We start from the raw sequence: 26789 nt of genomic DNA, 5'->3' as shown, positions 1-26789 counted from the left end.
GGATACGAGAGAAGCTGTGATATCCATAAGTCCTCTTGGCAATGAACAAGACAAGTTTCGAGGGTCGTGTTTGCTGGAGTGAGGCCAAGATCTGTTCTGTCTGTTGTTGAAACACTGCTGATGCTGGCTGAATGGTTGCCGAAGCCGATCCACGCAATGGTCGAGAATAACAATCAACAGCTTGGCAACCCAGCGTCATCGAGCAAGTTTGTCAGCGATGTTATATTACAGCCGGCCTTTCCGAACCGACCAAGTATCATGGTATGTACTAAAACCATATTCTTGTAGAGGTCTATACTGACTGTGAGTAGGACCTATGTCGGCAACGCCTTTCTTCTCCGATCCATCGTCCCGAATCGGAGGATATGTCCCATCACCAAGACCTCGAATCGCTATCTCGTAACCTTATTCAGCTGCTTGATCATGTCACAATCTCTCGGCCGTCGCCTAAGTCGCCCAGGGCTTATGACCTTTGACGACGTCGACCTCGGTCAGATCTACAAGGCCTTTCGCGAACGCAACGAGAGACTCGTCGTCTCAAGTAGAGAAACGGGGATTGATCTTGGTTACAGCCTGGGAATATCCGATCGCCCGCACAATGCATTCGTTGAGTTGATGAAGCTTCTTGATCAGGCACAACATGTTCTGCATCCGCCAACATGTGATGGGATCGTTGAGCCAAAGCCCGACGCCTTCGAGATGCCGTCGCGTCTTATTACCCTTCTGTAACACTTTGACGCAACAATGGCTGGAAATCCCAGTTTATTGACTTGATAGAGTGTAGGTATATCCTTTCTTGATAGATACCATACACTAACCAGACATTGTAGCCAGCGAGAGTGGTATGTAGATTGATGTAACCCAGCTGGGCGATAGTCACCCCAAGTTCCGCTACTTTACTTAAGAATCGCTATTAGACAGGCTAAGGGGAAACTCTTTATGGATTACATCATGTTCTGAGATGGCTTTAGATAGCATCAGTATCTGAACGCGTTATTAAACCCTCCCTTAGGCGGGTTTCAATAAAATCAACGTTGCGCTGAGTTTCCTAAATATCTTGACCAAAAGTAACGACACAGAACGGACCTGGGAATGAGATCATTAGTCTAGGCTCGGTTACTCCATTAACTAATCCCAATAAATACACGGCGGCACCAATTTGCCGGTAACTAGCACGGTACTACCCGAATACTGGTCTAAACATAGGTTAGCTCAAGCCATGCAGAAACTCGAATGACGCAGTTGTCCTGTCTGCCACGGTGGCGCAGGTCTCAAGCAAACGCCTCATTACCTCACTACCTACGCTTAATATAGCTCAAGCCTATCTTGTCAGCTTACAATCTATTTTGCGTTAGATACTACGGGCAGACGGGAGCGCTTGAGGCAGAATGTTGGCTAATACGATAATGCAGCTAGAATCCCAACTACTACGTAGTATTCTGACCTACACTAAGACTGACTACACCATCTCCTCCGTGCTGACCAGTCTTACCGGATTTATATAATTAGACAATCACCAGTGAAATCTGCAGTTCAGAGAAGGCACGAATAACAGTATCTCTCAAGCATCAGCCGATCACATCTTTGCTTTCAGAACAAATTTCGGTCCGGTATTACTTGTACCACAATGCACTCATCGAAAGAGGCGCCCTTGACCACGACAAGTGCATTTCTAGGCGGCGGTATTGCAGCTTGTGGTGCCGTCACGGCTACCCACCCATTCGAGACTGTGAAGATCCGGTAAGCTACCATTGTCCACCAAGCCTATTGAGAACATACTGATACGATCTTCAATCCAGCATGCAGCTTCAAGGCGAGCTTCGAGCAAACGCGATACGAGACCAGCATTATCGCGGGCCATTTCATGGCGTCAGCGTCATTTTGCGACATGAGGGTATTCGCGGTCTCTATCGCGGTCTCGGCTGCGCCTACATCTATCAGATCCTCCTCAACGGTTGCCGTCTAGGATTCTACGAGCCCATGCGTGTCTCACTGGGCAATCTACTCTACAATGATGAAAAGGTCCAGAGCCTCCCGATTAACATCTTATGTGGCGCCACATCAGGCGTGCTTGGCGCTGCCGCTGCAAGCCCATTCTCCCTTATCAAGACCCGTCTACAGAGTTGCTCAACGTTCTTCCCTGTCGGAACCCAGCATCTATACCGCAATGCAGCCGATGGGATGGTTAAGATTTACTGCACGGAAGGCATCCCTGGTCTTTACCGTGGAGTAAGTGCTGCGATGGTCCGGACGGGTTTCGGTAGTTCCGTTCAACTGCCTGTCTACTTCTTCACTAAGCGAAAGCTACAAGAGACAGCTGGTTTGGAAGAGGGAGTACTTTTGCATCTTGGTAGTAGCGCTATAAGCGGTTTCGCTGTTTGTTGTTTTATGCATCCACCAGGTGAGTTCATCTTGATTTTACCATATTGCAGAACCAGAGCTAAGACTGAAAACTTTAGACACCATCATGTCCCGCCTCTACAATCAGAACGGTAATCTGTACACAAGCATGTTCGACTGTTTCTCAAAAACTATACGAACGGAAAGCCTTTTCGCTATCTATAAGGGCTTTCTGCCCCATCTCGCACGGGTTTTGCCGCACACTGTTCTTACACTATCTCTGGCGGAACAAACGACCAACATCATAAGAAGGATCAGCTACCACGCTGACTCCTCATGGGTTGCAGATGCAGACGTTATGTAAAATGACCATATTATAAGACCCATGAGCCATGTAAAATACATATTATTTTAGAGTACATAGAGAGTGTGGATATAGGAACATTAATAAACTTCCTAGAATTCTCGATAGCTGATAATGTGATTAGCTCTGTATTAATTTAATATAATCTAACGCATGATGTAATCTTGCTAGCAGAAGTAATTACAATGTAACTTAAATTAGAAAAGTTTCCATATTTCAAAAATCGTGTATTCGAGTAAAATAATACAATTATTACGTTGCTGTGCTTTAAGCTAAATATTTCTTGCCTTAAACGTCTGCGTGGGCAGCAGATCCTTCAGGGTGGACCGTCTAAAGCCATGTCATATAATAACACCAAAAAGGAATGGTCAGTCTTGTACAAAGCTCGGATATCCCTAGAACCTCGCCGTCTGGGTTATACTCTAGCTACGGGCAATGTAATCCAGCCACGTGTGAATACCCTCAATCAGTCGATCCCCAATAACCGAATCAATCAGACCGTCTTGCCAGCTAACATCAATGCAAAGGTCATTACCCTTGGCAGTGATGACACTGATGTTGAAAATTGGCGAGATGACTCCAGCAGCCAAAGAGAACTTGCTTTTCTGAATAGACCAGCACGACTTGTCTTCAGACTTGCAAACTCCATCAATTTCGCCCAAGTTAGTGACCAGCCACGAGACAGCTCTGGGCTTTGCCATTTCGTCCTTCATGTATTTTTCCCAATCTCCAACCACTGCCATTAGACCGACGAGGTCATTCTTTAATCCAAGGTCAAGTTTGGCTTGTATTTCTTGGCGTACGAGAGCAGCAGCAGCCCACATGTCTTTCTCTAGGACAGTGAACCGTTCCTCCACATCAACACTTTGAGTCAGCCTCCAGACCTTGTTGACCAAGTCTTTCCCGAACTCATGCTCCATTCTCGTCACATAATTACCGATCAATCTTTTGGGGTCGATCGTAGGTGAGGCCTCGGCTTCGGGCTTGATAAAACGTCTCAGGCTGAGCGGAGTTTCAGCCATGATTGAAGCAATCTTGCTCTCGGGCAATTCACCGACAAGACACACAAACGTTATTCCGTGCAATAGACCTGTCAAAGTCGTCTTGTGACTTCGACAAGCCGTCAAAAGCTTTTGAAGGGTGGCTTGTCTGATGGTTAAGGTTCTGAGTTGCGTCTTGCAAGGGGTTCTGGTTATGTCCGCCCAGGATACATAGGTGGTCTTTGAAACGAACATGGGGGGTCCAAACTCATGCCAGACGCTATTGAGGGCGAATTTAGGAGTGATGCGATACTTGGCAATAACCTCCTGCGAGGGCAACATGTTCTGTGCTGAAGCTGTAGTCTGATAAATATGGTTTTCGAGTGAGATTTGGCTTGCGCCAGCCATCACCGAGTTCAAAGATTGTAGCAAAGACTCGTGAAATATCTTGCCTCCGGTCCCATCACAATTAGCATGGCACCAGACAAACATGATGTCAAGTAGGTTTTGCTCCTCGAGTTTCAAGACCACCAACCGCCATCCTGGGTGGGTCGCACGATTTTCGAACTTGGTATCCAGATGGCGTTGAGTAAGATCTCTCAACGTATCATGGTAATTGTCGAGTTGATTGACAAGCTGCCATTCGATATGTTCTGTCAAGTTCACCTGGTCTATTCGACACCAAGCGGCGCGCTTGGTTCTTTCGTTTACAAGCCCAACCTGGAGCAGGGGGTGCTGGTCGATGGTGTCCGCTACGGCGAGTTCCACCGTTTGTACTAGATCATCGTGAGAAGTAGGATTTTGAAGGCTTTCGGGAATGTTGTAAAGACAAGTGATGCTGGTGCCGCGATATAAGTCCATCGTCTGTAATGCATTCTGCATACGCTCGCTGAGGAGATCAGTTAGTTTCGGAAAACTTGCTACTACTATAGGTTAGGGTCAATCCTGGACCTACAAATGACCAAGCCGCCGAATAATGGGCTGTTCTGTTTTTCGAGACTTTGAGAACGACATGGTGTTTTTTCTGTTAAGGGGTCAATAATCTGATTTTCAGTCAAGAAGCTAGAATACAAAGGCTCGATATCAACCGAGTTAAAGAAAACAGTAGAAGAATTTAGCCTGGCCGTAAGCCCTCAGCTTCTCATATATATACTTTCAATTCCCCCAGGATAGCGGGGGGTGCGGGTCAATGCGTCCCGGGGAAATTAGACTAATAAGAAAAAAAAAACAGTATTTACTGTGCGTACAGCCCACAGGGGTGCATCTTTCCCAACGGGAATACTTTAACTTAACTACGGATATAGCCAGTCATTTACTAGCTATGTATTAACTTACCACTAGGTAAGATAGAGGCTAATAAGGACGTCTTGATTCAGCGGAATATACGTGGGAAATAGCGGAAATTGGGAAAATAAGCCCTTGCGGGCTGTAGTGATGCGGTCTAGCTGATATTGGTAAAGGTTGGAGGATGTGCAACCTAGCAGCCTTTTCGCAATCGCATTCACTACCACTCGGAGCAGGGAAGACCCTTGTAGATCTGAAGGATTGCTGACACAAAGGCTTGTAGGATTGTCCGGATATTAGGCCATTTGGTTGTGGTAAGCCGTTTGACGCTGTGGCTTACAGGCGCAGGCGACATGAATAAAAGGCAATTGGCTCTGGTTAATTTACTTATGAGACATTTAGCTGGACAGTAATCTCAAAGCAATAGTCCTTCGTTCTAAGCTTTTACCTACCTCACATTCTGATTGGGGTTATTATACAAGCCAGTAACCTTCTCCCAGCTCAGCCATTGCCATCTGAATGTAATGTCCCTCTCAATTTCACCCTCCTGGCGCGGAATCCTACATGCTAGTACAAGGCATGCCTCACGTTGCCCATGTACTATTCGTCGTCTACCCGTAGCATCGTCACGTTCTCTGTCATTTGTTATATTCTGAGGTCTGAGATCGAGACACACAAGGGCTGAACCGCTCTCCATCATGACCTCCAAGATAACCAAGCCGCTAACAAATAGAGTACCCATCTTGGGCTTGATATCGACAGAAAAGCCTTCTGATCCGGTTTTAGCGAAGACGCCATTATAAGGTCCCCGAAGTTTCAGAGGTAATTCATGTTCTGAAGACAGTAGATGCATGATAATACCTTGCTCGTCCAGATTTGTTACACTTGCGAGCTCGTGAACGCTCCGACATGTAACGCGTCCTTTCAAGAAGTCTCTCCAGGTCCATTCAGCGACTCGTAGGCTCTTGCATACCACGATGATGAATGCAGCAACGATCCAAGAAAACATCGTCAAATTGAAGGGATCTACACCGTCGATTCGGGATCCGACAAAGAATCCAGCCATCAGGCCTCCCAGAACAAGAATTGCACAGCCCGTCAAGACGGTAATGGTATAGCCCAGACAGCTGACACTGATAGCTTGGTCTTCCACTGCCCATCTTCGAGCTGAGGTTGAGATTCGCCTGCGCATGGATTCGGATGTATGCAGCTCCTTCTGAGTAATAGCATTGGAGCTCCAGTTCCAAGGAATAGTTTGACGGTCTCTGAAACCTGACAATATACGATTGCCACTATGCAAGATGAACGATTCGGATAAAGGGCGACTGTCTTGGAGTATCGTTCGATTTACCTGTGGTGGAATAGTCTTAAGACTTGCAAAAGAGGCATGACATTTTACTGTGCTGTAAATGACTGGAAGGACGGTTGATGCACGTATTGTATCGCAGACAGGAACCATATCCTCGATCAGAGTTGGATCCACGGACGAGAAAATAACCATGATACTGATGAGATCTGCCATCGACCTTATCTTAAAGCTCTGGTCAGGGAATGACTTCCCGGCCCCAATAGATAGTGTACATTGGGCCACCTGTTCAATTTGAACAGCTTGCGTACGTTCCTTCTTGATAGAAGCGGCAGTATCCATCATGATCTCAAAGGCTCGGTGATACATTGCAACTGCGACGCTGGACGAGGAACCCGAGATGTGGCCGGGTCGATTCTGATAGACCAAGGTAGAAACACCGCGTGAGCCAGCTGAAAAGACAGTAGCAGATATCTCGAACTCATCCGTAGTTCTGCCTCTAGTATTGCGAGTTTTCATATCAGTGAGAATATGCCATAGAAGACGGAACAGCCAGTTCGATACGACACCCATATCGGAGACATAATCGGCAAGATAGCTGTCACTGGATCCAATAGTTAACTTTATCGTAGCTATTCTTATGTTCAAATCAACATCGGACAAGTTATCTCCAGCATAGAACTTATGTAGGTCAGGACACTTGCGAAGGTTGTCATAAGTTATCAGAGTTTCGAGGAGAAATTCATGAAGGTTATGTGACAGAGCCTTAAGCTTTGTTGAGAACTTTGCAAGAACAGTGACGACAATGCCCAGCCAGTAAAGCTGATGTCGATTGAATCCCGTCAACAAAATACGAGCCAGCGTAGCTGTGATGTAGTCGACGAGAAGGTAGTACGTAACCGCATCGACATCATCCAAAGTCACCATCGGTGGAGGAACCGTCTGAGGAACCTGTCCACTCCAGATAGCCTTGTGAGGTACACTTGACATGGGGACTCCACGAACTTGATAGGTTTCAGGCCTATACCGCGATTCATCTTCCAACTTCTTGAAACTTCGACCGACAATAGATCCATTCGGAGAAGCAGCTGCAGAGCAATGAGTCTCAAGGACCGAGCTGTCATCTAGCCCACACATTGATAATGCACACAGCATCTGATCAGAAAGCTTTTCAAGATAGGTAAACCCTGCGGTGTCAATGGCGGAGAGCATTGTAGAGCTGCAGTCAGGGTTGAAAGTCTCGGGTGCTGCTTTCAAGTTGTCTATAAGTCGAGCCGCTTCTATCTCCCACAAGCTATTCTCATCTTCGTTGCTGATGGAATAGCGAGACAAATCCCCAAACCTGGGCTGCTTGGCCAAGGCTAGCGTTCTGGTCTGCGCGTCGGTAGGTGGAGCATTTCGTAACGACCTTGCGAGTATGAGAATCTCGTCAGCTAGGTCCTGCTGATCCTCCTGGTATACGTTATCTTGTTGCGTCCTTTGGTTGTCTAATCGACTTTTTGTATTCTCGGAATTAGCAGGTTGATTATTCTGGGACGAAGCAGTAGTAGCCATGGGAAGATATCTCGCATATAATCTGACAACTTAAGGCGGGAATGAAAGGAAATGGCTGTATCAAGTTTTTGAATGTGACGAGAAATGATAAAGCGGGGTCAAAGCAGCAAATGCATTGATCTAAATAGGCAGGTAAAGCACTACCTGCAGTCAGCAACTTGGCAACAATGGAATGCTCCATCAAGAGTAAGCCCTAAATTTGCGGTATTTCTGAGTTTCACTGTCCCCTCTTTCTTATCCCTGTAAATGTTCCAAGCAGAATTAGTTTCCTCCTGAGGAGTTTTTCAGAAATGATCTCGGCCTGATTCCATATATCAGCTTATAGAATCTACAATGGCAGCATCAGAGCTCTCTAATTTCCAGAGATTCCAGCAAATATTGAAAAAGCCTCCATTGGCCATGGTGGGTGAAAACGACGTTACGGAGTCGAAATTACCCGGTACGTGCCATGTTTTAATGGTTACCTTTTGACCAAAGTGTTTGGGAAGCACGAAATGTATTTGACAATGACGGTCTAACGAACACAGCACCACCACCCCAAGCACCGTCATGGGACGGGAGTGAGCATGAATTTTCTCTTAGAGTCCCTTTTTCACGCCAGAAGTTTCGGTCGGATAAACAGTCGCAACTTTACGTAGAAGAGAGAGACGCTCCAGAATTGTCAGGCAAGTGCTCTTCTTCAGTGGACGCTGCTTGTCGTTAAGGCTCATAGGAAGAATGGAACACAGTTAATACTTACCAAGTTGCTAATAAATATTGCATTGATAGCTACTACATCGCAAGATTCATACAACCCGATTTACGACCCGCGTGAACCCGATGAAACTTCTTCTATAGTCCCCTTTTTGCAAGAAACGGCTCAGTGGGATAAGCAGTCGCAACGCTATTTAGAGCATGCAGAAATCCCAGACGAGAGCTGGACGGTATGGAAAGCTATTGAGCACAACAAGAAGCCTAAAGCGTGGATTCGACACCAGAAGACGTTTGATAAGTTAGGCGTGAAGATACTTGATCGGCTATTGATTCGAGCTGATGATGCAACTTTGAGGTTCTTGAATGAAAAAGGATATCCATTTTCCGGTCTCGATGCTTCAATTGATCGAGACGACACAGGCATCTTTCGAAGAAACTTCAACGAAGAAAGGTTTTACAGGAGATCAGAGAATGCTGAAATTGATGAAAAGCTATTCAGGAACTTGTTCCTCCGATATAATGATATCCAGGAGAAGATTGAGGCCACATCACTAGCAGTGGTACGGCGGATCCTCATTACACTGATAGACTTCCTTGACTACTACTTCCCTGGCGCCAGACAAAGCTATCAGGATGCCTGTAGCAGTGGAACGATCTCATTCTCACATCTTTGGACGCTGTTTCGACCCGGGGACATTTCATACGAGAAACATACTATCGCGCCATTCCAGGATGTATACGAGCAATGCTTTGGTGTTGACGCATGCGAGGAGTCTGTGAGCCAATATGACGGTACCAGGGTACTTCTTCTACGCTTAGCAGAGATAACTTACAGCCCTGGCCAGCACCACAATCCAGGCCCCAGAATGGGTATGACGACTCGTCACATACGCGAGTACGATGGAGTCAAACAAGTGACCGTGGAAGACTTGGGTATTATACCTTTCAGTCTGATGGAGGTGGAGAAGCAGGATGCTATAAGGGCGAAGCTAGTCCAAAGGGGGCGTCGCTTCTTCCAGGTTTCCAAACTTCCATTTAGCTTTTGGAATTACAAGGGACCATATACAATTGTACATTCATTGACGGGGAAGGGAACAATTGAGGAAGCTAGACTTTCTTCAGCAGAACGTCATTGGCAGGTGAGACAGATGTTGAACCGTTGTCCTGTGAATGTACCGCTAACGCCATGACTAGAAACATACCCACGAGAACGTAGTGATCGATATAACTACTTCGAAGGTTCACTTCGGCAGTCGGTTCTATGGCGAACTGGAAAGCTACAACAGCAGTGAATTCTGCACAAAACGAGAAGACCCACGAGTTATCCCTCCAATCGACGTTACAAATGATGATCCCACTACGGAGATGTTGCTCTTGATTTGTCGGGGACACTTGCCTGGCTACATGCTCTCTTCGAGCGTGTATGCAGTAGGTATTCTGGTATCGGAACTGCGTCCACCAATGTGGGCACCACAGCCACTTCCATCAGTAACAGCGTCGTTATTGCCAGATTCGGTACATTGGCGTGGTTTGGTGCATTGCTTCCTTGGGGGAAGTGAGAAGCTAGAAGTAGACCTTGGACAACGCCAGACCCAGGGTAGTGGTCTTGTGTTGTCGTTAGAAGGATCGAAAATTATAGCTAGAAAGGTTGCGAATGGTAAGTACATTCTCATCTGCTGACAGGTTTTCCAGAGCTAACATATATCTAAACAGAGATTTCTGGACACCTGGAGAAACCTTTATTGTGTATTACTATTCTCGATCACAATCTCAAGTTGGAAGAAATTACTAAAGCGGCACTTCGTTGGGGAGCTATACTATTTATAGAGTTTCGCAATATGCCTCCTAATCAGTTCCCTTACAAATGTAGGTGCCTATTTCAACATATAGAGCATCAGCAACTCTAGGATATTTACTGACCTTTCTCTCAAGCTTTAGACTTACGCAACCTCGCGTCTTTCTACCCAAGCGTCATGCTGATATCATGTACCTCGACCAAAGAGCTAGGGGCTCACTGCGAAGAAATGATCGACAGCGTGATTTCATGCAGACTGCCCTCGAAAAACGAGCCTACTGCCTTATGGGAATTGGCTATTGCTGAACAAACTCCAGATTTGTCGACAGACATGTCTGGCAAACAATTGAGTGAGATTTGTCAATTCCTGGCTCAGCTCGAAATATGTGAGACACGGATGGAGAAAATCCTGAAGACAGCTAAGAGAATGGCAGCGATTGAAAAGGTTCGGTTTTCTCTCGAGCATGTCGTTGCTGTGATTAGATTATCGGTATACCCAGACAAGCTCACCGAGTTTGAGGGTGTAGTAAGGATGGGATTACAGAAACTCGGGTATAATTAAGCAGATTCTCATTTTCTCTCATCTATTTAGATGAGAAATGCTCCTACGCAAGTTGAACTTAACATCTATACTATACTTAGTAAAGACTAGACCAGTTTGTTTTAGACAACCTAAACCTAATCTTGTTTAGATGGGAACACCTGCGTGACATTTCTGTTTAGTAAGAGCAGTAACCTGTTTTACTGAACTAAGTAGTAAGTAGCCTCATATGACCCGATAATCGACTACTACAATACTGCATTTAATAACAATCATACGTTAGCTTTTTAGAAATCAGCCTTGTAGCTTCTATTCATAGCGAGTTCGTATAATCTCACAGCTCTTCAATCACTCTGTGGCTTAGCATATCGTGCTAATGTTTTTTTCTTGCCGCTGGATATCTTGGCAACGAACTATTCTTAGGTAAAGCGGACAGATTCTTCAACAGCCAAACCTGGTATCTGGGAGGCCTGTTTTCATACATAAAATCAGTACTTGCATCTACACCCCCAGTCAAAAGCAACCTTACCCTATTACTTTAATCCGATGTCTTCAGAAGACACCATTTTTGACCTTCGTGGCGACATTAAACTTTGCGTTGGCGAAACGGACCCTGTCACCTTCACAGCATGTTCCAGGGCCTTAGCGAGAACCTCGCCAGTTTTCGAGCGGATGCTGTTTGGAAGATTCATGGAGTCCAAACCGTCAGATGATGGAGAACGGCTTGTCAAGTTGTCAGAAGACAAGCCCGGAGCGATGTCCATCTTTCTACGCATATCCCATGGCCAATTCAATCAAGTTCCGCCGATTCATCGATAGACGAGCTGTATGACCTTACGGTCTTGTCAAATTTTTATGATAGCACAGGATCACTTGAACCCTGGATACAACGCTGGGCGCCTTTAGTGGAGGGCAAGGCAAGGGCAACAAAAGAAACAATGGTCAAGGGCTTATGGATAGGATGGGAATTCGGTCGCAAAGATACATTCGCAAGGATAGCAAGAAGATTGCTCATGGAGTCGCATGGTTCTGAATACCCCGACATCCAAACACCGCCTGACATTATCGGTAAGCTTACCTCAAGCATGAGTTGAACAGTTACTGACTCAGCTTGTAGAACAAATCTCGGCAATCCGCATCTCGACAATTCAAGCACTTCTCGACCTCATCGGCCAACTCATTAGTCATCTACTTGTCGTTGATGAAAGGCCACGCTGGTGTCAGCATGCTGAGTGGATGGGCCCGCATCGTTGTGAGTCTATGATTCTAGGGTCTATCACATTTTGCCTTTCTCGAGCGGGCTTATGGCCTTTGCCCAAGGCAGAAGATGTCAGTGACAGCATTGTTAGCCTGCACCGCATATTGAAAGGGTCGGTGATTCATGATATTGGAAAGGTCGACGGGTTGGATCACGCCACATGTAACCCAGGACCGTACCTATTGAATGTAGTGGAGAGAGTTTATACAGAGATTCCAAGTCCTGTGACGAACTTTCAAGCAGAAAAGATGGATGAGCAGATGAAGAAGTTAACGAATTCATGATTGTATGGGAGATGCAGAGTCCGTCACTTAGTTACCAAGACATCTACAAAAAAGAAGAAGAAAAAAGCTTGATATCTTTCTTTTACATCAGTCCGTTATACACCAAGCTTCCCAAAATGTCCAGGTTATAGAGAGTATATTATACTAACAGAGCTTTATATCCTAAGCTACTCAAGCGTGCAGATAGATTTAAATGTTCTTTACCTGCGTCTTGGCTCTGCCATACTTTCTCTATAATGTCGAAAGTTGAGCGGATAGTACCAAATGCCTTCAAACTATACATTGAGTCTATTATCCCACGGACGGCTGGTCGTTGCTCTTTGCTGGCATTGACACCAATTACACAAAGTGGCCATGCAAGCCAGCGCAGCCATGGAGTCGAAGTAACCATGCCAAAGGAACTGATTGCCTGTTCTACACTTGTCTGGAGCTCGGAAGCCTTGATGTCTCCATCCAGCTTAACAGAAATAAGATACGTACGAGCAGCATGGATCCAGATTCGGGTTAGTGGTAAACTACCTCCCGAAGAATCGCAAGGCTGACCACTTGGAGATCCCAATTGATTAAGTAGTGACGCAAGGGGTCGCACAGATTCGGAATTTTCACAGCTTTCGTCGTTGCGGCCTATTTTTTCCAAGCCTTTATGAAGTACCTCTTTGATCGAAGAAGCTCTGGAAATGAGCTCAGTTCTTGATAACTCGCCGCTCAACATCTGGTCCGTCTTCCACCGCGAAAGAGTTGAGATATCACCGATGGCCAGCAGAACCCAAGCCTGACACCCAGTAATTTCTTCTAGATCTAGACTGGGCTGCTCGCGCCAGTCGCTGCGTCGGATCTCAGAATGGTACGCAGATAACCTTGCGCGTCGATTGAGTACCGTGCTGGAGATGATATCAGCGACTAATAGAATACTGGAAAAGAACCGAAAGGCTCCCTGTTCTGTATTGAGAGCATTAGCCGCCAAGGAAGGGTGATGCAGGTTGCTAAGCACGGCAGACATTTGTGGAGTCGAGCCAGTCTTGCCATGATGCTCGAGGATTTGCTCAAATAGGTCAATGGCGGCGTCCAAGTGTGTCTGCCAGTTCCCTGACGGCATAATTGCAAGTTCAAAGCCAAGCTGCTGCATCATATTTGCCAACAAGTGCACACTGTCCACAAGGGAATTTTCAACGCCACAATCACGAAGACTCTGTAAGTCGCGCTGAATACTCCCCAGGGCAATGTTGGCCTGTTTCTGGAGCTCATCCCACGTCTTTGAGGCGCAAGACCCGTGCCCCACACTGGTATCTGCAGGTATAAGGGACAAGAAGAGGGAAGACATGCTAATAATGCTACTCATGAATCCGGGATTCGTCATTGCGAGGGACAACAGCCAACTGCGTCCGCCTCGGGTGATATATGGTCGGTAGAATGGAAATAGAATAGGGAAGACATAGTCCATATACACTGAAATGAAACCTATTTCAAGCTCTGTCGGTGCCGCTGTTGATGGAGTAGTGTGTTCTGATGACGACTCGACTGATGTGCTATGGGTCTGTTTGGGCGAAGAATTCTGGAAGGTATCCAGGGATGGCTCATTCCCCTCGGGGTCGGGGTCGACATCAATCCCGCTGGCGATACTCCTCATTTGAGCAATTCCACGACGACGTTTTGCGCTTCTCCTGACTTGGGCCTTCAACCGTGTCTTGGCTTCACGTCGGCACACCTCGCTCTCCATCCATTGGGGCTTTTCGGAGGAATAGTGGCAATCAATTTCTAGCGCCGCACAACCTCCACAAATCGGCAGCGATTCGTCGCATTTTTTGTGCCGCAGGCGGCATGTCCAACAAGTAGTGGGCTTCATTTGTCGATGAAAGTGTCGCGTGCATGTCGTATCAGCCTAGGAGTGTGAAAGAAAAGAAGAAAATGAGAGTCCGCAGAGTCCGCAGAGTCCGCCCGGACTAGAGCCCGCGCGGGAATTTCTCCGCGCGGAAACTGATTGAACTACGGAGAAGGCCAGCCAATAGAACAGGGTGCTTTTCATCCATTCTCCACTCCGGTTTGCGTCTTCTCTGCTTAATCCAATCGGTCAACGCATGCTTCGGGTAGGCTTCTACGGTGGAATCCAACGGCAGCAGTGGTCCGAGAGAGTTAGAGAACTTTTTTAGCAGCAGTGATGAAAGCAAGATGGGAATAATTGAAACTGGTCAAGCGGGGCTCTGCACATCCCGAGTATAAAGAGTGGAATATCCTGCCACAGATACAAGACACACTTCTCAGACAGCAATCCCAAAGCCCTCTTCTTATCTCCCCAATAACAATCTCAACATGAATGTTGCAATTCTTGGTGCCACTGGCCAAAACGGATCCTCTATCGTTGACGGCCTGCTCTCATCAACAGAAACCAAATTCGTACGTCTCTACAGGGCTTTAACACTCGGACCTCATCACGTATTCTAATCTTTCTGGAAGCAGAACATCACCGCTCTTGTCCGGCCTTCTTCACTCAACAAGCCCAATGTGGTCGACCTACAGAGGAGGGGTGTCAACGTAGTGTCATTCAACCTTGCTGACTCTGAGGATAATGTCACGGCCCAGCTCAAAGGCATCGACGTCCTTGTTGTTTGCTGTTTGCTTGACGAAGTTACCCTTGCCAATGCAGCCAAGAAGGCAGGAGTGAAGCGTTATGTTCCATGCTTTTATGCTTCAGTGATGCCAAGGGGCGTTCAGACCTTGCGCGACAACGTGAGTGGCGGTTATTTCCCCGTCCGGACTTTCAAAGACTGACATACTACCCGCATCTGTAGAAGGAGGCCATACTGGACCATCTTCAAAGGCTCCACCTTCCTTATACCGTTATCGACGTCGGTTGGTGGTATCAAATCAGCCTCCCGCGCTTGCCCTCCGGCCGCATCGATCGCAACCTTTTTCTTTACAATACCGCTATCGGAGGCAACGGTGACGTACCTTGCGCCAGAACCGATTCTCGCGATGTTGGCGTGTATGTCGCTCGAATCATCGCAGACCCTAGGACCCTTAACCAGAAGGTCTTCGCCTACACCGACCTCCGCACCCAACATCAGCTGTACGATACAGTTGAAAATCTTAGCGGTGAAAAGATTGAAAGAAAATACGTATGTTTCCCCAATCCCAGAATTGTTCCTACCCCTCCAGTGTCATCAAAGATTTGGTGGTAAGCCAGCAACTGACTTTTCGCCCTTAGCGCACCGCCGATGAGATTGATGCTGGTATTGCTAGGACCAAGGACGATCCCTACAAGATGATGGATTACTATCAGTTCACCTACCAAAAGTCATACGACATTATGGGAGAAAATACACCCGAGTACGCCCGCTACCTAGGCTACCAGGTCGGCAAAGACCTCTATTCTGACCTCGAAGGAATCTCCTTTGAAGACTTCCTTAAAGAGACTTTGAAAACTGGCTTAAGGCCTATGTATGAAGAACATGCAGACTTTCTGCGGGAATCCAGCTCTTTCGTTTTTAATGGCAAAGTCACGACAGAATGAGTTATTGGATTAATTCTAGGAGGAATCGTTATGCAGATTAAGAGATTACATATCATATTGTATACAGAGGGCCATTCTTCTTTTAGGTATATCTCGCTTACCTTGATAGAGAGAAGTGAAGTTGTACTAGAGACATCTGAGGAGGGGAAACTGTGATTACTCCGGCCTATGTTACCTACCAATTAGAATACTTTGAAAGGTAGAAAATAAAAGAAAGGATAGCTATATGGCTGTTGAAAGGATATTCGATGTTAATACAACTGGGTTCCGAAATCGCTTCAACTAACGGGCCCATAGGAACAGACTATTGTTCACTTCATTCTCAACTTTAATCCCAGAGGGTCTTGTCCGCAATTGTGTGGCTTTTAAGAAAAGCCCAATCGACTACTCGCGGATCGCAATGCACTATAAGTTAGCAAACGCTGGACTTCTGACTTGATACGCTGATATCAAGGTCTCCTGCTAACTTTTTAAAAACCTGTCGACCTAGTAGCTAATAGCTATTCCAGAAATGCCTGCCCCACCACGCTTCGGAAGTTAAGGTCTATGCAGCTATCTATATATAACTTACAATACTTTGCCATAGGACTTTCTGAAATTAGACTGATACTCTGGTATATTAGGAGACTCGTACATTCCATTCGTTTCTCAAAAGCCTTTGTAAAGCACTGGATGTGTATTTAATTATTACATCTAACTTTTACATCCTTCATCGGCAAAGCCCTGATCTAAGTTATCTTAAATTAGTTGCAAGTATCTAACATACTAACACAGAGCACTGTAAGTTCGTGTTGCTTCCCATAAAAACGAAGGCATCGCTCCATCGTCTCTCTCAAAATGCCTGTAGCTTCGTGGAAATCGGCCCTTTTGGCAAGACATAGTCCTATTATAAGCATCGCGTTGATTTTTTCCGCCGTTTCCTCTTCGGAAATACTTTCCAGTAGATTAAGCAAGAGGCGACTTTTCTCTTCAGCTTCCTGGTATTTACCAGCAGCAAAAAGGATAACTGTTAAAAGATCAAGACATTGGCGCGTGAAGTAACCCTTTGTTCCGATGCTTCTTTCTCTTTTGAGATAGACTCGTCGAGCTAAGTGCTCTGCTTCCTCGTACAGGCTTTGATGGAGAAGAGCTGTTGAAAGCCTCAGCATGGTATTTGTGTTGTCTATTTCTGCTTCACCGGGGTCCTTCGGTTTTGCGTTCAGTACTTGCCGAGCCATTTCTTCTGCTTCCGTATATTTAGAAAGTTTCAGAAGACAGTCAACTAAGGTACCCTTGGTGTCAACTGTGTCTTCATGCTCTTCGCCTAGAACCTGTCTTTGTTTCTGCAATGTTTGCTGCAATATTCTTTCTGCTTCTGCAGGTTCTGAGCCCTGAAGTATGTGTCCATAATCGGCAGCGTAGCGCAAAGTTTGAGGATCCTCTTCGCCAACAGTCTCCCGGCTTAGCTGTAGGTTCCTTTGTACAAGATCCTTTGCTTCAAAAGCCCTTCCGGACTTTTTGAGTAGATCAGCCAAAAAGAACCTCGCCGTCATCAGCTCAGTATGACTTTCTTGGAAAATATTGCTTCCTATCCTTACCGCTTCTTTCATGAACCCAAAAGCATTCTTATGCTCGGCGTATAGGACAATAGAAAACGAGAGAAGTATCTTGAATCGAGCCGAGAGATCATTGGAGCGAGTGTTATTACTCACTACACTCTCAGCATGGGGTATGAATCTCGTATATCGATCGCGGTCTTCCAGCTGGTATTTTTCGAGGAGGTTTGTTAGTCGCAACAGTACTGGATCATATGCTTGCACAAAACGTCCAGTTTCTTCAAGCCAATTCCGGGTAGCGAGACGGACTAGTCTATGCATGTCAAGAAACTCCCCATCTTCCCTGGTTGTGATAAAGGCATACGACTGAAGAACACCAATAGCCTCGTTTAGCTTCAGGTCCTCATACTCTGGAGGTAGGATAGAGAGTGGGATGTCCTTTTCAGATAAGAAGCACAGGAATTCCAGAATGTCGCCAGCCATTGGGTTGATTCGACGAACATGCTTGAAGGAGATAAGCCATGTTTTAGCCACTGCGGTTTCGGCCTGGCCTCCATAGTCCGAGTCTTGACTGAGAGTCTTGTCCCTGAATTCCTTTGTAAGCAGTTTGATAAAAGTCTCATCGCTCGATTGGCACAGGTGTAAATATCGTGTAGGCGTGTCCTTGGTCTTTTGCATGTACGATGCAGCCTGCTTCAAGGCCAATGGAAGATAGGCAAGAGTTTTGAAGAGACAATCAAGGCTATGCGTTTCTTCCATCTGCGACGCTGAAAGTTTGGTGCACATGAGGGCTGTGGCTTCTTCCTTACTCATGGCATCGATAACAAAGGTGCCAGCCGAAGGTGCGTCAAGTTGAGTTGTGATCTCGGAGGTTCTGGTTGTGAAGATAATTGAACCGGCGGGACTCGATGGTAGATAAGATGCCAAGCATCCTGGATTGAACAGAAGTTTCGGGTCATCCGCATTGTCGATGACAAGAAGCCACTCGCCGACGTTGGCGCTGCTGAGTGCCTCTTTGACTCTTGCTGTGATGCTAGCATTCTCGCCTTCCGGTATGTCTATGCCCAGGAACTCCGCTATGCGCTTGTATGCATTCTGGAACCCGATTTCATCGATAGCAGGGACCCAAAACACAGAGCAGCCAGGGTTCAACTTCCGTAGTCGAAAGGTAGCTTCGAGAGCGATTTGAGTCTTCCCAACACCACCAAGGCCTTCAACTACAGTCTGCTGACATGTATCTCGGAACTTCCCTGGTGGTATTCTGTGAAGAATCTCGCGCATAATGTCTTCGCGCCCAACAAAGCTCTCATTGCGTTCGAAAGGGACCATCCAATGACCTTTCGGCGGAGGCTCATCACCAGGGACTTGTCTGTTAACAACCGTTCCTACGTTCTTGCACATCTTCTCTATCACACCGGAGACACTCAGGTATGATCGGTCCTGAGGGCCCCAGTATTTGTTGAGATTGATGTGGTCGGTTTGAAGCTGTAGACGTTCGCTCCCAGATACACAGGCTGATTCCTCAACGACGACCTGTCTCTACATTAGCTGGTGGCCTTGACACCACAGAACAACAACTTACAAACCCCCTGCAGAAGCTCGATAAAAATCCAGACTTTATAAACATTGTTTGAATTAACTCAAAAAAGCAAACGATGGGGAAGGGATAGACCTCTCTACTAAGACGTCCAAGACTTTGTGCTTTATCTCGAAGTTGGGGACTGTCATACACCAACAATGACAGGTTTTCCTGGTGAGAACCCCAGAGGCCCGTGAGACGGGCAATCAGTGTGGCAATCCAGTACATGCGTGTCCCTCTAGAAGGTGTTCCAAGAGTCACAAGGCCAGCGGTGTTTTTGATGATATACTGGAACTCTCGCTCGCGGTCAGCAAAGATAAGGCCATCCTGGACGACCAGACCGCCAAAGCTGTGAGCCAAAAAGACCACGGGACGATCGCAGTGCCCTCTGAGATTGTGCATACTACGAATCAAGTCTTCGCCGCACAACTCAACGCGTGTTCTGGGAGCATCGAACATCCATGTCGAATCATAGTTGAACGCCATTATTCGTGCAGTGGGGACAACCTTCGGGAGCATGTTGGCATCTTTAAGCCAGTGAACTGGCTCTTCGGACTGTCGCCACGTCCATGTCCTGTCGACATCGGACCCCAAGCCATGCACGGCAATAATGCTATGAATCAATCCTTTAGTAATTATAATTGTCGTACCAAGAGATAGGCGCGTACTCGACCGTGGCTGGTTTAGCGATATTCGGATCGTTCTGGGGATCGTATAAGACATCGAATGGACTTCGGTTCCGTTGATTCTAGCGAAGCGGTCAGTATTGCACGTAAACACATCGACTGTTCATACCGTGGTCTGCTCTGAGCGTGTCCCGGCGAAGTAATGTGTGAGGTAGATTGAAGTGATGGAAATTATTATAAGTGACAGAACGAATTGCTGGAAACTGATATTGACCTCCATCTCAACGAACCGTGGTAGATGAAGAAGGGAAAATTGTTTCAATCGAAATTGTCAGAGCCTTACTTTTCACTCTTCGTGTCAGCATGAAGCAGGGATGATCGCTCAGCCGCAGTATACAAGGTCGCCTGGCCAATGATATTTTTGTAATTCCAGCAGAACCAACAATCCAAAGCCTGATTTTGGATACATGAAACAATGTGGCTTAGGCATTGTACATTTGCCAGACCGCCTTGGCCACCGTAGTGTAATCCAAAATGATCTCAATCAATCTCACTGATGTATGCCCTGTCTTCCAAAACGAAACTCTCGCGCCCTTATCTGAGAAAGCGTATGCGACGCATCAAAAACCAACATAATCGCAAACACAATAACAATCAACCCGACACAGATCAACGGTCCAAGGATAGAAAACACCGTAAATCCATAAGACGCAGCCTGGAAAGCACGATTCCCGCCCAGAACTTCCGTAGCAAGCCCTACCTGCATAGACGTAAGCACAACGACTATATACACAGTCGTAGCCGTCAGCCATCCAAGGTTCGCATGGAAGAAGGTCGAGTATCGGTCCCAGCGCCTTACGAAGCCTCCTGGAGTGAATTGAGTGAAGAAGTAGATGTGGTTCAGTCTGCTTAGTCGTAGCTCCTTGTGGTGGAAGCGGGGGTTGATGTCTTGGTAGATATGTTCGGTGTTAAGCTCTTTCACAAAGGCAATCCAGTCAAACCAGGAAATTCCAGTGTTGGGAAGCAAATATCTGTCTTTTGCCAGGTGGAAGTCACTCTCGTGTCGTAGAAGAGCGGCGTAGGAGTAGAGAAATCCGAGAGCGGTCTTGTACAGCTTCCGTTGCTCGCATTCCTTAGGGGCACCCGGGTCTGTGACTGAACATTGACAGTTGTCTCTGCAGCAGAGATACCGAGTCCAGACTGTCGGCTCGAGGAGAAACCGTGGAAGAGGTTTGATGTAGATGATCCCTGTTGTCCAAACAAGATGCATATCCATCGCCTCTGTGATGACAACCTCTCGGCCTGTGGAAATCTGATCATGCAGTGGTCGAGGGGGTACCGCGGTGCCTGCCGCCCAGAGCCATCGGTGTATCTTGTTGAGACGTTGGATATTCAATTCTGACGCGATCCATGCTGAGTAATCTTGACTTGGTGGTACTAAATCATAGGATGCCGTGCGATATGATGCTGGGCAGAGACTCAAGACCGGGTCAAGATTATTGTTTGCCTGATTCCGGTCTCCCTGGCTCAACAGTTGGGTAGTGAAAGGCACATCCTAGAAGCTGTTAATTCAGGGTGCATGCAATATGTTCACGAGACAAAGTACCTGTCTCTTGTCCTCTCTCACTCCATTAGCAAGAGCCTGCGCCATGCTACAGCTATTGTGATCTCAGCGCAGGATTGAGATGCAAATGGGAGATGCAACTACAAAATAGCCTCACTTTAACCAGCAAACGGGAGCATATCACACGAGGCGAGACATGCTCAAGCCCTTTTAGTGGCGGGAGTGCTGTAAGAGAGACGAGCCCTAGACAAGAGCGCTAACTTCAATTGCGAGCGCCGATGGCAGCGCTTTGTGCAACAGCTGCATAAGTAAACCAGTAAACTTTGGGGTCAATTTGCTGCCAATATTTGTTCCCTTGCAGAAAAAGCAACTTGCGTTTCGTCTAGACTTCTGGTCTGCTGATCACGTCAATGCATCGTCCCGTCTGTTGCGGGCTGCGCTGAGACATCCATCCGCCCGCTACAGAGCATCTCGATCTCTGCCTCAGTAAAAGTCTCCAGCTTCAACTTTCAGCGTAGGCAATTGAGAGTAGTTACTCTCTTAGGTAATTACTCTAGCCAGCGCAACATACATGTTGCCAAGTCATTTTAATTAAAAAAGCCCAGTTTTATTCCAGTTGTCCATTAATCTTCCATGGTTCTGGCGGTGTCGTCATACCGTTAATGACTTGTTCGGGCACCAAACAGCCCGGGCGCAAGGCGGGAAGCTAGCGTGCAGATAGCCTATAATTATAGTGGGCTGTCCGTGCTGACGTCCCTGGAAATTCTCACTGCCGGCAATCAGTCCTTCCTTCCTATTTAATTCAGTTTGATCACAGTATAAGCAAACAAGCTGCAATTAAGAAATAACTAGCAATACAGTATCTCACTTACAGTAGATACAGTAGCTGGGTGATGATTTATTATTTCTTCATAGGATGTGATTGTGACGTGCTTAAATGTCTTGCTTTAGAACCAACAACTCAACTCAACCGAGCGGGGTCATGTTTCAGAAGTAAACAAGCGGTCGCGGTAATCAAGTAAACCCTCAATTAAAGTCAGATAACCGAGAAGCAAGTGATTCAAATAGACGAGATATTTTACTTTATCACAAGAAAATAACCATTTTCCTTTGGAAGTAATCTCTGGAATAAATTTACTGTAAAGTATACCTGGGTATAATATAGCTATAATATTCAGTTATCTTATTTCCAGCCACGCTTGATGAGTCACAGTGTCACATTCTCAGTAAACCCTCACATCTAATTGGTTAGGCTCTCCACCTTGAAGCTACGTAAGCCTGAAAATCCCCATTTCTCTTTTCTCTTCAGAAGCTCCATCGCCAACACATCACGCATTAACTTCCCTTCTCAGCCCATCCCGGTCTTGGTCCTTGTCCTTGTCCATGTCAATCTAAAAATTCTCCATCCAGAAATGATTCCTGTTTAATTTTGTTTTCGTTTCCCCTTCTCATCACACACAACAAGCGATGACATACGGGCCTTTAACGAAATAATCCATGGCCTCTACATTTTTTAAATCCTCCCAAAGCTCATCAATCATTAAACCCTCATGAGCTCCTTCTACCGCCCCTCCAACAAAACCACGGCCCAGGCCAACTCGGCCAAGCTCACGCGCTCGGAGCGCGAGGCCCTGGAAGAAAACAACCTCAACATCCTGCGCGCCAGCATCGAGCGCACACTATGGTGTCTCGAGCCGAGTAGCCCTCTGGCAGCCACTCTCCGCAGTACCCAGCAAGAGATCACTCGACATTCTCTATCATCGCTTATGCGCGAGAAGCAACCACTCCAAGTACAAGAAGACTCGGAAGATGAAGATGAAGACGACGACAATCTCCTCCCCGACGAAATCTTCGTCCAGAGCTCGCCGCTCATTCCCCGCAACAAAAGAACTTCGGCCCGTCTAACGACCAAACTTCCCGACCGACGACGCCCGATGCCCCGTGAGCAAATCCTGCCCAGTATTGAAAAGACAATCTCCGACCGAACGTCCGAGTCAGTTACTGTGGCGTCTGCGGTGTTCGACTCGCCCATTAAAGAAAACAGCGCGACCACGGCTGCGACGAGCGTCGAGGCGGAGGAGACGAAGCCCGAGTTCAAGACGCCGGCCAAGAAGAGAGCTGCCGAGGATGACTACGAGCCTTCAGCTGCGAAGAGGATTAAATCGTGGCTGGGCAATGTTAGCATCACCAATCTTATGGGAGGATCTATGGAGTAATAACGCGTTTTTCGCGATGTTTATTACTGGTGTTTATTTATTTGTGGGAGGTCTTGTTGATGATGGTTTGACCGCGTCACAACACAAAATGATACCCGTCAGTATGAAAAGGACGGATTCAGAAGATTTTATTACCCAAGGCGTTACGGAAGGAAAGGCTGTGAAGCACGGCAGACGTGTATCAGCTGTCTGGAGTTCAGGCAATTCGGTCGGTCGGTTGATTCCCCTCATGACGGCGTTCTTGTATTTATTTCATTTGTAAATTACGATATATCGACCCAAAAGATGGTCATTTTCTTGTCTCACACAGTATTTGTCGCTTGAACGTGAATTAAAGATGTGCGACATAGAAGCACCCCATCTCAACGCGCGCCTTTCTCCCCTGCATGTTCCACGAACAGCAACGCACATGAAATAAGTACAGACTCTTTACGCAGACCTCAACATGATTGCTATCGATAGACCGCTCTTGTGATTGATGTCGGTGTTTTGGAGACTGCATGCTCCTGTTATCAGCATGTCACCAGCCGTTCAAGCCTCAATGTCTGGAGAACAAGATCCTACCCAATCGGCCTTTCGTCGCGTTATCTCAACAGCGCCTCATTCAGCCATCTCTTCTCTCCCCCTCTTTTCTCCAGTCGATCAGCGCATGGGACAGGCATTACAGTGTATCTACCGTTGAATGTAATATTATTAGAACGCGCCGTCGGTTTGCTATCACCCAGCTTAAAATAATTTTCCGAGACTCCCGTTCGCTGGGCGCGTCTAGACTTTTACCCACTAATTTTAGTGGTCTCTGGCGCGTGTGGTGCCTGAGCGGTAAGGTAAGATAATCAGTACTTGCTATCGCTGCGAATAAACGTGATTGGGGGTGTACCCACCCAACGCAGAGTAGCGCTCGTCAACCTTGACCTGCACTTACCCTATGGTTATCTTACTTGAGAGGGAAAACAGCAGTTAAATCTTGCTATCCAGAGGAATAAAGGATGTGAAGTTCATTTTCTTAATAGGAGATTTTACCTTTCAAAGTTTCAGCAACTTATGGCGATTTTCTCAAGAGCTAGGAAGAGGCACATGCGTTTGTTCCTGAACCGTTCTCCTCTTGCAAAAGCCCCTCCACAGAATCGTGAACAGTACAGACACTCACTACTAATAATTTTACTTTAAGAACAGGTCCAACCATTTGGGACTACCATCTTTACAAAGCATACACGTGAAAATAAAACACAAATCCAGACGCGATATGCATTCACTCTACACAGATAAAAAGGACACAGCGCTTCACGGGAAAGGGCAAAAAAAGAATGCCACGATGTTAGAAATCGTTTTATAGGAACAGCCCGATGCGGGGGTCGAACCCGCAACCTTGAGATCGCGTACTCGTAAGAGTCTCACGCTCTACCGATTGAGCTAACCGGGCGTGGCTCTTAATTGTTGAAAGAGGTGACGCAGAATGGGTTTGTGAGGCTGGCCAGTTCTTTCATCCCCCTTCTCAACGGTTCATCATCAGGTGTGAAGAGTGCTAATGGCCGGGTGATTGAGGTCGGGTAGAGAGAGGGAGGAATTGAAGGCCGGATCCATGCGCACCTTGAAGTGAAGCCTTGCACGCTGCCAGTCAACTGCGCATGCAAGACAGTGATGCATGTGATGGTTACCGTATGCCATGGTCAGGGGCGCGATGGTGTCACGATGGAATGGACTCACACATCATGATGAACAGCAACACTGTCGAAGTATCTGGTGCAATGTATCACAGCACATGTCATGCACCATAGCGACGATAGATGCAAACAAAAGACATCTGAATCACAGAAGATGTGAAAGACAGCTGCGATAAGGGAAGATGACAAGTGGAGGAACAGTAAGTTGCGGGGAGCGTCTCTCCTGAACTGGCGGGGAACCTAACTCCACTAAAGGGAGCTTGTATCTATCGCCCCATTCAGGTGAGGTCCAGAGCTCGGATTGCGTGCATCACGTTCAATCGACATCACAAATAATTCAGCAGTCAGTCTCAAGTTCAATTTTAAATCGCATGTATTCATATTATGATATTAATCGCCCTTCGTCCCAACGACAAGCAGCGCCTCAGATAATTGCAGTTCTAGACCTATATCTTCAAATTGTTAGCTAATTGTTCTGATAAGAATTTCTCAAAACAATAGGTATAAAACATGTCCGTCATACAATGTGTTTGTGTCAACAGAAAATTCAGGGTTAAAAAGCTCTTGAACAGTTTATATAATCTTCCGGAATGCGAGAATGAAGGAGATTGTTTAACTAACCATTTGAAGTATTGACTGTTCGTTGCGCTGGAGTGTTAGTACCGGTGTAGCAATGACGCGTGCCAGACGCGTTACTCTGCTGCGATTTTGCTTGCAGGTAACCGCCGTCACCGCATGTCTTCAATTCACCCGGATAGGAATTGACGAGACGCACAGAGACAGCATTGCACGCGCACGCTGTTGTCGCTTGAGGCAGTATTGTTAACTCTGAGGGTGAGAAGGTTGAAGGGGCTGCAGAGAAAAACACGATGAATAAATAGTGGAATTTTGATATCTTATCGCTAGCGTGTCAAACGGAATCTTGGCCTGAAGCGTCTTATTGGCCACCTCCATCCACTTTAGTACCTTCCACAGGACAGGCGGAGAGTAATTTATTTGGTCTGCCCATCCTGCCTGCCTGTTGTTCTCCTCGTCCTTAAGAGCGTTATTGCGCAGGGTGAATGAACGAAGCAAAAGGCAAAAATCAACATACCATCTGCAAAGAGCGCAAAAGGAAAGGTAACTCCGGTACAGGGAATCGAACCCTGGGCTCCGCGGTACTGATCTCTCAAGTGATAATGAGAGCGCGAAATGTTAGCCACTACACCATACCGGACGCTAATTGGTTGAAAGAAGTTGCTGGTATTACTGCATAAGAACGCCAGGCAAACAGAAAGAGACAACAATAGCGATAACCACCAGCTTATCCGTTCAATCTCTCAGTTGATATCTCAATAGTAAACCAGCGATTAGACTGTGGAAGGCAGGCATAAGCAATTGACTCACTATGGTGGGATTTGTGATTTCTTTGTGCACACTAACAACAGTTGGAGAAAGTTGCCTGCTCGGGTCTGAATCTGTCTTATTCCACCCCAGCAAGCCCAGCTCTTGCAAATCAATATAAACTGTTAACCAGTAAAATAGATAGCCGAATCATGTGTAATTAATGATGAAGCTTAGTAGAACTCGCTCTGCATAGTGCTGGGTACCCAGTCGGAGAGCAAACTGAAGCTCCCAGACAACCTAACGAGTTTGCAGCCTGCAGAAGTCAAGGTACATAATCTTGCAGAATGTTTCTGTCAAGCACATACGACCATACCT

At 46.6% G+C, this 26789-nt stretch overlaps 8 protein-coding genes across 8 annotated transcripts; 4 read left to right on the top strand and 4 right to left on the bottom strand.

Annotated features, from left to right (window-relative positions):
- Nucleotides 1-1627: 1627 nt before the first annotated feature.
- Nucleotides 1628-2704, top strand: FIESC28_10827 (uncharacterized protein; the record flags this gene model as incomplete). Its single annotated transcript, XM_031164957.1, has 3 exons — nucleotides 1628-1740; nucleotides 1800-2401; nucleotides 2460-2704. 3 exons carry the CDS (start codon nucleotides 1628-1630, stop codon nucleotides 2702-2704), a joined length of 960 nt encoding a protein of 319 aa, XP_031010979.1.
- A 422-nt stretch (nucleotides 2705-3126) lies between these two features.
- On the bottom strand, nucleotides 3127-4698 carry FIESC28_10826 (uncharacterized protein; the record flags this gene model as incomplete). The annotated part of the gene is made up of 2 exons (XM_031164956.1): nucleotides 3127-4573; nucleotides 4640-4698. 2 exons carry the CDS (start codon nucleotides 4696-4698, stop codon nucleotides 3127-3129), a joined length of 1506 nt encoding a protein of 501 aa, XP_031010978.1.
- Nucleotides 4699-5416: 718 nt separating this feature from the next.
- FIESC28_10825 (uncharacterized protein) lies at nucleotides 5417-7828 on the bottom strand (the record flags this gene model as incomplete). The annotated part of the gene is made up of 1 exon (XM_031164955.1): nucleotides 5417-7828. One exon carries the CDS (start codon nucleotides 7826-7828, stop codon nucleotides 5417-5419), a length of 2412 nt encoding a protein of 803 aa, XP_031010977.1.
- Nucleotides 7829-8161: 333 nt separating this feature from the next.
- Nucleotides 8162-11026, top strand: FIESC28_10824 (uncharacterized protein; the record flags this gene model as incomplete). The annotated part of the gene is made up of 7 exons (XM_031164954.1): nucleotides 8162-8267; nucleotides 8356-8388; nucleotides 8597-9660; nucleotides 9716-10178; nucleotides 10235-10387; nucleotides 10454-10842; nucleotides 11009-11026. The coding sequence occupies 7 exons, from the start codon at nucleotides 8162-8164 to the stop codon at nucleotides 11024-11026; spliced, it is 2226 nt and encodes a 741-aa protein (XP_031010976.1).
- A 1562-nt stretch (nucleotides 11027-12588) lies between these two features.
- Nucleotides 12589-14116, bottom strand: FIESC28_10823 (uncharacterized protein; the record flags this gene model as incomplete). The annotated part of the gene is made up of 2 exons (XM_031164953.1): nucleotides 12589-12630; nucleotides 12704-14116. 2 exons carry the CDS (start codon nucleotides 14114-14116, stop codon nucleotides 12589-12591), a joined length of 1455 nt encoding a protein of 484 aa, XP_031010975.1.
- A 590-nt stretch (nucleotides 14117-14706) lies between these two features.
- FIESC28_10822 (uncharacterized protein) lies at nucleotides 14707-15907 on the top strand (the record flags this gene model as incomplete). Its single annotated transcript, XM_031164952.1, has 4 exons — nucleotides 14707-14790; nucleotides 14851-15123; nucleotides 15186-15512; nucleotides 15602-15907. The coding sequence occupies 4 exons, from the start codon at nucleotides 14707-14709 to the stop codon at nucleotides 15905-15907; spliced, it is 990 nt and encodes a 329-aa protein (XP_031010974.1).
- Nucleotides 15908-16600: 693 nt separating this feature from the next.
- On the bottom strand, nucleotides 16601-21298 carry FIESC28_10821 (uncharacterized protein; the record flags this gene model as incomplete). The annotated part of the gene is made up of 6 exons (XM_031164951.1): nucleotides 16601-16630; nucleotides 16678-18975; nucleotides 19025-19634; nucleotides 19672-19769; nucleotides 20408-21202; nucleotides 21254-21298. The coding sequence occupies 6 exons, from the start codon at nucleotides 21296-21298 to the stop codon at nucleotides 16601-16603; spliced, it is 3876 nt and encodes a 1291-aa protein (XP_031010973.1).
- A 1463-nt stretch (nucleotides 21299-22761) lies between these two features.
- Nucleotides 22762-23427, top strand: FIESC28_10820 (uncharacterized protein; the record flags this gene model as incomplete). Its single annotated transcript, XM_031164950.1, has 1 exon — nucleotides 22762-23427. One exon carries the CDS (start codon nucleotides 22762-22764, stop codon nucleotides 23425-23427), a length of 666 nt encoding a protein of 221 aa, XP_031010972.1.
- Between the last annotated feature and the right edge of the window lie 3362 nt (nucleotides 23428-26789).

This window comes from Fusarium coffeatum (assembly GCF_003316985.1).
Source record: "Fusarium coffeatum strain FIESC_28 chromosome Unknown BRIP53273_contig_336, whole genome shotgun sequence".
NCBI classification, from domain to species: domain Eukaryota; kingdom Fungi; phylum Ascomycota; class Sordariomycetes; order Hypocreales; family Nectriaceae; genus Fusarium; species Fusarium coffeatum.
This window is presented reverse-complemented; position numbering and strand designations above follow the sequence as displayed.